General features: G+C 37.0%; 1 protein-coding gene across 3 annotated transcripts in view; it reads right to left on the bottom strand.

The window, feature by feature from the left end:
* Positions 1 to 5,768: 5,768 nt before the first annotated feature.
* pcmt (protein-L-isoaspartate (D-aspartate) O-methyltransferase) overlaps positions 5,769 to 10,067 on the bottom strand; it is a 13,547-nt gene continuing 9,248 nt past the window's right edge. The window contains exons 5-9 of one of the 3 annotated variants that reach the window (XM_016449844.1): positions 9,584 to 9,704; positions 8,421 to 8,506; positions 8,089 to 8,258; positions 6,154 to 6,200; positions 5,769 to 5,978 (exon numbers count right to left, since the gene is read on the bottom strand). In XM_016449844.1, the coding sequence (XP_016305330.1) occupies positions 6,188 to 6,200; positions 8,089 to 8,258; positions 8,421 to 8,506; positions 9,584 to 9,704 (390 nt within the window). In that variant the 3' untranslated portion in view covers positions 5,769 to 5,978; positions 6,154 to 6,187. Of the gene's footprint in view, positions 5,979 to 6,123; positions 6,201 to 8,038; positions 8,259 to 8,420; positions 8,507 to 9,583; positions 9,705 to 10,067 lie in introns of those variants that run through there. The other 2 variants (XM_016449845.1, XM_016449843.1) reach the window with 2 other exon arrangements.

The following is a 10,067-nucleotide window of genomic DNA, read 5'->3' as shown; positions in this document are numbered from 1 at the left end:
TCTTTGATTTAGGACAACTATTCGCTGTCTCGCTGCCATAGTTTGACCAAACTCCCCGTCACAGTCATTCCCTTTAAATATACTCTTAATTATGTGCTGCCTAATTGTTTGCCAGCCCATGTGCCTTTGTATATTATAATGGAAAAACTAACAACCATCAGTATAATGACAGTTTTATTCTTTGCATAAAAACACTTCAATTAATTGAACACTAATTGAACACTGGGTGTATTACAACTTTAGAATTGTAATATTTATTTGGTTCTGCACTTTTTCTTGCCACAGAATTACAATCGTATCGACTGAAATGTGAAGAAGGTTTTTGCACAGTGGTGGCCACTAGCGGAGTGAGCTGTGAACAGCGATAAGGTATAGCTAAGAGTGGTCCAGACTAACCTTACGAACGAATTACTTACAGAAGGTATACTTAACTAAGAACGTGTCGGGGAAACACGTATTAACGTAAAGGTACAACTTAAGGTATAACTTGCGAACGACGTAGCGTTAAGAAGGTTTCGGGAAACGCAGCCCTGGTCTTTTAACAACTTTTGGCCAGCATGATCTAATGATAAGGTAGCTAAATTCTGTGAAGATCCAATGAATCATCTAGCACAATTTTTAAAAGTAGATTTTCCAAATTGAATCCATTTTGTGCATGTGAATATTGTTTCTAGGTCTTACATATATCTTGATATAATTTCTCCATATTTTATTAAACAAGTTTATGATGTAGTTGGTCCACAGCTCTTGTTTATGATAAATCGCTGTTTAGAAACTGGTATTGTACCTGACTTATTAAAACATGCAATAGTCCACCCCCTGCTTAAAAAACAGAACTTAGACCCCACAGTGTTAGCCAACTTTAGACCTATCTCAAATTTGTCATTTATCGCTAAGATTTTGGGAGAAAATTGTCCTACAGCAATTGCAGGGTTTTCTAGATGACAACATGATTTTTGAAATATTTCAATCCGGTTTTAAAAAACATCACTCTACTGAGAGTGCATTGTTGAAAGTTTTAAATGATATTTTAGTAACCTGCGATTCTGGCGACTATGCTGTGCTTGTGCTCCTAGATTTGATTGCTGCATTTGATACGGTCGATCACAAAGTTCTTATTGCTCGGTTGGAGCAATGCGCAGGCATTAAGGGTAGTGCCTTAAATTGGTTTAAATCTTATTTTTCTAATCGAAGTTTTTCAGTTAATATTGGAGATCATTTTTCTAGTGCTGCTTCTTTATCATGTGGGGTTCCTCAGGGATCCATTTTGGCTCCCATTCTTTTTTTAATATACATGCTCCCATTTGGTTCTATCTTCAGGAAGTATGAGCTGTCATTGCATTGTTATGCTGATGACACCCAAGTTTATCTGCCCTTAAAACGTAATTCAGACGGTTTGGACACTCTCAGGGCTTGCTTGTCAGATGTAAAGTCCTGGCTGTCTCTAAACTTTCTGAATTTTAATGAGAGTAAAACAGACATTATAGTCTTTGGTCCTTCAGTTTCAATTCATAATCCCAAAGCAAATCTTGGTGGGCTGTCTTCATGTGTGAAGACATCGGTGAAAAACCTGGGTGTTGTCTTTGATGAGTCTCTGAAATTTGATAAGCAGATAAACTTGGTGGTGAAATCATGCTTTTTTCAGTTGCGAATGCTATCAAAAGTAAAGTCTTTTCTCTCCTTCAAAAATTTTGAAAAAGTAATCCATGCCTTTATATCCTCCAGGCTGGATTACTGTAATTCTCTATATGTTGGGATTAGCCAATCAGCGCTGTCCCGATTACAGTTAGTTCAAAGTGCAGCAGCCAGACTGCTTACGGGTACTCGAAAACGGGACCACATCACTCCAATTTTACGCTCTCTGCACTGGTTACCAGTGTGCCACAGAATTGATTTTAAAATTTTACTCATAGTGTACAAATCTCTGAATGGTATGGCCCCATTTTACCTTTCTGACCTGTTGATTGAACATTTTCCCACCAGATCACTTCGGTCTTCCAAACAGAGACCCTTGTTGGTCGAAGTATAAGTGTAGAGGTGATCGTGCATTCTCTGTAGTTGCCCCCAGACTCTGGAATGAATTACCTATCACAATCAGACTTGCCCCCTCTATATCTGCTTTTAAATCTAGCTTTAAAACGTATTAGTTTGACAAGGCTTATAATCTGTATTAACACTTTCCTGCCTTACATTTTATTGTTTTTTATTATACTTTGTGTATTTTCAAGTAAATGTGTTTTTGTGTTTTCATTTTTTATTTTGTTGTAAAGCACACTGGACAACCATGGGTTGTAATTAATGGTGCTATATAAATAAATTTGCCATTGCCATTGCCATTACAGTACAATAGTTATTAGCATAAACGTAAGTGAAAGTTTGAGCTATTGCTGGTGCTAGAAGGTTTGAGAAACAGACTTCGAATTTGTAATGGTAAATGTTCAGACTGTCTTCTGTGTGCCAAATTTCATAACTATTCTGTGTACAGTTCTATGCCATAAATGTAACATGTTAATTTGCATAAATAAATAAAATAGTTAAAAAATGTAAAAAAGTAATAGATTTTAATCCATTTTATGGTTATTGGATTACAAATAAAGGCACCAATAAATGGGGCTAGATTTTCAAGCTGCTGCATGTTCAACAAATGCAGCTTATTTTTAAACAGAATCAAGGCAGCCAATAGTGCATTACAATAATTACATTTTAGTGAAAGTTAGGTTTTCCCACAGATTTTACTGAAACAAATTTTGAAATGAAAGCGCAACCTAGCACATCACCATAATTACTAAGAAATTAGTAATATTTCTCTTTTATTGTTCATGGTTTTTGATGATGAACATTTCTTGCCGTGGGATCCGACTATAGCTTCTAGAGAATTCACACCACAATATAGTCTGATTGTGCCCAACCTTTGGAAGCCAAAAATACAGAGGAATTGTTTTCTCCTCTTAATTAATAGATGATAAACTTATGTAATTTGTTATTCTATGTCCAATTAAATGTTCAGCTGCTTTTAATTTGCACTGAACAACTTTTTTCTGACTCTATCAGAACAAACCTGTCCCCCATTTTTGCAATGTGAACAGTTGAGAACCACCAAAAAGAAGCATGTACAAGGTGAATAAAGGGCAGGCTTTGTGGCACTCTTCCATTTCATCTGTGTTTGAACAGACTGCTCTTCATAGTGGTAGCGATCTGACAGATTCTGTTAAAGGTATACTGAGAAGTGAAAACAAACCTAGGAGATTGACAGAGAAGCAATTTGGTTGCTTCTCTATAGTTCAGACTGTGAGATTGTGTGAAAGAAGAGACCAGTGAATGAACAGATCATTGCTTAGCAGTGAGTTTATTTGTCAAAAGCCACGTTTGTGCGTGCAGGTAACACACAAACATGCACAGAGAACTGGCATTGAAAACCGCTTACAATCAAAATGACCACTGAAGGTTTAGCTCAATGCTGGGTATGCAAGTATGGATCTGAGTGGAACTTTACTTGCTGCATGTTAGATAATATAGACACGCTTATTTTGAGCAGTGCAGTGATGTGAAACACATTTCAAAGCGAGCAGTAATATTGCTACAGTTGTGCTCTAAACTTGTGACCCAACTCTGCTCATATCATTCCAAACCTGTATGATTTTCTTTTTTCTGTGAAATACATGAAATGTTCCAAGATTCTGTTTTCCAAATAAAGAAAGTGGATGATGATTTTTGCTGTCAAGCTCCAAGGACACCATAAAAGTAGTCCATCCATACAACTCGTGCATTCTGTCTAATCCAAGGCTTTAGATTGAATCTTCCCTTCCGCCATACAGTAGCTCTCAAATCTCATGTTTATCATACTTGCCGAGAACACGAGAACCAGTATTGTTTGGGTTCCACAACATCAAATCTAAAGGCGACGATTATGATATTTTATATTTATATATTTTATAAATATATATATTATATATATTTATATATTATTAACACAAACTTTTTAAAAGTTGATGATATAAAGCATCAAATTTCATCATGCGGAAAAGCATCTGTCGTGTTTCACAAAACAAAGAAAATAATATGAGGTTGGAACAACATAGTGACAAAATTATTTTAGTATTCTTGAGTTGATTTCTAAAATTTCGATTTATACGCCATACACTATATTGCCAACAGTATTGGGACACCCCCTTCTAATGAACAGGTTTGACTACTTTCGTCATTTCCATGAGTACGAATCTTAATATTTAAGCATATAATGATATTCTAGGAAACTGTGTGCTTCTAATTTTATAGCAACAGTTTGGACAGGATCCTTTTCTATTCTAACATGACAATGCCTCTGTGTATAAGGCAAGGTTCAAAAAGAAATGATTGATTCAGTCAGTGTGGAAGAATTCAAGCGTAGCGTTAGTTCTGGCCGAACAGAACCATACCGCCAATCCAAACTGTATGCTAATTGTCAATCATCTTTGACGATAGCGGTCCTGACAGAACTTGACTGGTCTGCAGAAAGCCAGCTGAACACCTCTGGTGTGACTTTAAATGCAGACCTCGAGTCAAAAACTCATCACCAAAGTGTGGCAACAAAAAGATGCATACATAATTCATGTATTTAAAAATTGTATTTCCATCTCTGTTGCAACAGTTTTGGAAGTGTCTAAAATGACTGTCCCCATGTGTACTTGGCTCAAGGTCTGCATTCAATCATTTCTTTTTGAACCTTGTCTTATACACAGAGGCATTGTCATGTTAGAATAGAAAAGGGTCCTGTCCAATCTGTTGCTATAAAATTAGAAGCACACAATTCCCATTATATGCTTAAACATTAAGATCTGTACTCATGGAAATTATTAAAGTAGTCAAACCTGTTCATTAGAAGGGGGTGTCCCAATACTTTTGGCAATATAGTGTATAAACTATAGTTCAGACTGTAGAGTCTGATTGAATACGCCTTGTAAAATACCTGTTGCAAAACCTCTAAACACACACACCTGTTGCTGAATTGCTTGGCAACTGTAAACAGCCTAAAGTTATAGCTAATGGACTATATTACTTGCCTGGAGAAATGTTTCTATTATTACATTGGTATAATCGTTCATTTTTATTAATAAAGGTAGTTATTTATTTAACATTGGAGTCTTTTATCATATTTCCGTTGCTGCTGCTCTAAAAGCAATTATTAGACTCAGATCTGTGAAATACCTGATTGTGATTGGTTAATGGCAGCATTCTGTGGTTTGTACATATTTTTCTAATTATGCTAAAGAGAATAATTGACCATTGTCCCAGATAAACAATTTCTTATATCATTCTGCACTCTTTCTTCTCACATATTAAAATGTTTTCAACTTTTCAATAATTCATGTTATTTACATGTTATTTGGTTGGTAAGCATCCAGGAATAACAGTTCTGCTTAGTGTTAGGGGTTCAGTTTGCTATAATGACCAGCTGACTGTACATTATCCCATACTGAGCCACTGAAACTGTGCTATACTGATTTTAAAGAGGATTGCTTTGCGTCAAACCGAAGAGCATCCCATAACCATGGTAAAATCATTGTAACACATGGCCTCTTGTGGCTTACTCTAGAATCCTCTGATAAAATTATCGAATGATAAGTGGTTTATTTTGCCTGGGTGTCACATGCTTCAGCTGAAAACACAAGCCATTACTATGAACACGGATTTGTAGAGCCAAGACATCCCTACACATAATGTAGCAGTGAATTATGTTTTAATCACAGGCTAGATTCAGCACAAAGGCCGGCCCCCGTGTTCTGTTTACATTACATGCATTCACACAATTCTCAAACTGCAGGCATGAAAATCTCAGCACAAAGCCCTGTTCCACTTTTTTCCTTTTTAAATAAAAGAATCTGATCAATACATCCATCTTTCACGACCGTCAGACTGTCACAGGTATGGAAATAGAGCATTTATACAACCTCTCCTCAGTGAAGTCCATTTGGATGTGTGTGTGTGTGTGTGTGTGTGTGTGTGTGTGTAGTATGTGACATTCTTCACATTTTTGAGCAATTAGCCTTAAGCACTTGGCGTCAAGGTGATTTTTAGAGGATGTATGAAGTCAGTTCCCTTCAAAGTCACACTGGTTTGACTACCACAAATAGTTTTTTTTGTGTGTGTGTGTGTCTGTGTCTGTGTGTGTGTGTGCATATGGTGCGATGAGTATTGCCAGATCATCCTTTCAAAGTTCATCCCTAAAAAAAAAAACAGAAAAATAAAGTTACTGTGAACATCAAAGATGCACAACAAGATGTTATCATACAAACCATCACGACTGACGTGCATACAGTGTAAACAAAACACATGCAACAATTAGTTTCAGCAATCTTAAAGGTATTAAAGGGTTAAGTTCACCCAAAAATGAAAATTAGCCAATGTTTTACTTGCCATCAAGGCATCCTCAGTGTACAGTATATGACTTTCTTCTTTCAGGCGAATCCAATCGGATTTATATTAAAAAAATTGTCCTTGTTCTCCCAAGCTTTATAATGACAGTGGGTTGGTGTTTTTTCAACAGTCCAAAAGACGTCAAATAAAGCGCATCCATCCATAATAAAACATGCCTCACACAGCTCTGGGGGTGAATAAAGGCCTCCTGTACCAAATCCATGCGTTTTTGTAAGAAAAATATCCATAATTAAAACATTATAAACACTTTTCTCTCACTTCCGCTAACTGTAGGCGGAAGCCGTTCAGGGCGGATGACGTAGGCATAGCGCACGCGCTGGTGATTAGTGATGAACACGGAACGTGATTAGTGTTTATAACATTTTAAATATTGATATTTTTCTACAAAAACACATGGATTTGCTACAGGAGGCCTTTATACACCCCCTGGGGCCGTGCGAGGCATGTTTTATTATGGATGGATGCACTTTATTTGACTTCTTTTGGACTGTTGAACAGAAACACCCGCCCACTGCCATTATAGAGCTTGGAAGAGCCAGGACAATTTTTAATATAAATCTGATTGGATTCATCTGAAAGAAGAAAGTCATATACACCTAGGCTAATTTTCATTTTTGGGTGAACTAACCCTTTAATATGCAATATAGACTGTGTTCAAACTGCATGCAATTTGTTTTTCAAATTGCACTGGTCTGCACTTTGCCACTGATGAAACAGGATTCAGACAGTGGACTCGATATCTGGTGTGTTTATATTGGTTGCTATAGTCACAATGTAGGCGTCAACACGATGCCAATATACTTTCTTCTACAAAAACAGACAGTAAATACTGCATTTAATGCAAGAACACATTATTTTACACATTCACATCTACACACTAATGCTCAGCTCTGTATATGACATTACATACATGTCACAATGGCAGCTGGCTAACAGGGTGGAAATCTGAAGGGGAAATTAGCTGTGCAATTGTGCTGGGGGCAATTACTGGTCTCGCAAATTATAGCAACACAAATTGTAATCAATTTAATTAGAATGTATTTTCAGGAACTGAGACTTTCTAAGCTTCTCTTGTTGAGTTTTAAAGGGGTCATATGATGCGATTTCAAGTTTTCCTTTCTCTTTGGAGTGTTACAAGCTGTTCGTGAATAGATAAGAGCCCTGAAGTTGCAGTCAACATATTCTGTTACACCAAATACACAAAATAATGATCTTTAAAAAAGCATCATATGACCCCTTTAAGTGATGTCATAAATGAATGAAATTTTTTTTTGCTGGAATTGACTCTGATCTGCCTTAATAATCAGATTTGGGCTGCCAGTGTGAACAAAGCCATAATGCCAAATCTAAATAGGTTTTGATGTCTTCATGCTTTCATGTCTCATCATTTAGAAAGCATTTTAGAGGGGAAAGAAAAAAAACTCAAGCCCATTCCAGCAGTTAATGGCAAACCAGAAATTTAAAACATTTTTCTTTTTTTTTTTTTGGTCAAATCAGGCTGGTGGGTTACAGTTAAAAAAAGACAAAAAAAACACTGTGCAGCTGTTCATCATGGTATGGCGCAGCAAAAAAGAGGACAAGCGGCAAATGCAGCCTCTGTCTGCTCCGGACCACACCATTTCACCTGTGCCCTAGGAGAGAGAGAGGGGACAGAGGACAGGAAGTCACTTCCACCTTGACCACTGCTTGTCTTTGTCTGTTAAAGGCACGTAAATCACGCCCATCAGTGGCTTCATTTTGGTACTGCCATCCTCCAATTTGTCATACTGCTCCAGCATCTGGTTCCCTCCTGCTGGCCCGACCGGCAGAATCAGACGCCCACCTGGCTTTAGCTGGTCCAGCAACTACAACACAAACAAACACACATACATGTGAAGATCCAGATACATGGTGAGGAAATGATGACAAAATTCTACTTTTTGAGTGAATTATTCCTTTAAAGATATGGCTTAAGGTACAAATATGGCTAGGCATCAAAGTGTATTTGTGATTCAAAGAAAACATACTGCTTGTGGCACTGTGGGAGCTGCGGCTCCGACATGTATGGCGTCAAAAGGTGCTTCTTCCTCATAGCCCATTCTTCCATCTCCAACTGCACACATACAGACAACATTACAGGATAACACAGCTGTTCTGTTCTATTCCTATGGCCTGTCTCTGAATGTAAATTTGTCTGATAAATGTCACAACTTAAAAAAAAAATCTGAGGAAAAAAAGTCTGAGAAATGAATTTAAATGTGATAAAATATGTGAAAAAAATAATTTAAATATGTATAAATACTAGGGATGTCACAATTCTTGATATAATATCGAACCGTTCTGTACGACATCCACGGTTCAATACGCGCTTGTGAATTGCGGTTTTTCGGTTTTGCATTTAAATAATATCGGTGTGTTTTATTTCTCTCAGAATTGGCTGTTTGTGTGTCGGTGAGTTCACGTGCTGAAATGAGGAAACCCCTCCCCTCTTATATTTGAAAAAGCAACACATGCCGAGCATCTTCCCTTGTAATGACAGACAATAATAAGACTTTCTAAACCTGTTGTCCAGCAAAAGAGAACATTATAACTTGTTTAGTGTTTATTGTCCTTAAATTTCATCATTCAAAACGTTAACGTTTTATCTTCTTTTTATTCAGTTACAGCGATAGCGATGCCTTTATCCATATTAGGGATTTCCTGGAATGCCATAAGTGTTATTTCTATGATGCATATGTGGATTTTCTGCACAAGGGCGCACTCTGGCGTCCAGTATGAATGAAACACACATTACATGTGTTTATAGCGCTCAATAATGGCCAATCCATCCTATTTTGGGTAAAAGTTGGAAAAATAATTCCTCTCTCAAAAGAAATGTTAAACAGAAATATAAAAATCCACGCTTTTTCCAGTGTACAGAGGTTTACAGGAGTTTTTTGTTGTTAATTTGTTGCAAAAAACACTCTGATGTGCCAAGCTATCAGAAACAAACCGAACCGAAAACGATGGTTAAAAACTGAGGTACGTATTGAACCATGGACTAACTGTATTGTTGCATCCCTAATAAATGCATATAAATAGTATTGACCGTTGGCCAATCAAAATCAGCCAAAATTTTGCTGCATACCTAGAAAATGGATACATTATAAAACACAATTGTGAGAGACCAAAGATGGGTAATCAGACCAACCATTGAGTTTGATTCTCCCTGAAGAGATCAAACTAGGATCGTCTTTATTTACATTAGTTATAGAATCCTCCACAAGCTCCTTTATATGATCAATGCCAATCACCTTCCCCTTCGGCCCAACCTGTAAAACACCACAACACATCCACTGTAATGCACACACTCATCAAACTACTATGGAGGTCCAAACTGACAGAAGTAGGCTAAATTAGTGATTTTTCATTCAATGTAGCTCTGAATTAAAGGGATAGTTCAACCAAAAATCTGTACTCTGTACTAAAAAAATCATTAATTAAGTCATTAATCACTCACCCTCATGTCGTTCCAAACCTGTAAGGCCTTTCGTTCATCTTCGGATATGTTGTTTATGTTCAGATCAAAGCGTAAACAACATGTCCGCGTACATACGTTGCATACGTTATTTATGCATGTGATACTCTCAAAAATGGCGCCAGGGTGACGCGGAGGAGACGAATTGTTGAATAAA

This window comes from Sinocyclocheilus anshuiensis, unplaced genomic scaffold, assembly GCF_001515605.1.
Source record: "Sinocyclocheilus anshuiensis isolate Anshui unplaced genomic scaffold, SAMN03320099.WGS_v1.1 scaffold659, whole genome shotgun sequence".
Classification (NCBI taxonomy): domain Eukaryota; kingdom Metazoa; phylum Chordata; class Actinopteri; order Cypriniformes; family Cyprinidae; genus Sinocyclocheilus; species Sinocyclocheilus anshuiensis.
The sequence above is the reverse complement of the archived record's forward strand: the minus strand, read 5'-3'. Positions and strand labels throughout refer to the sequence as shown.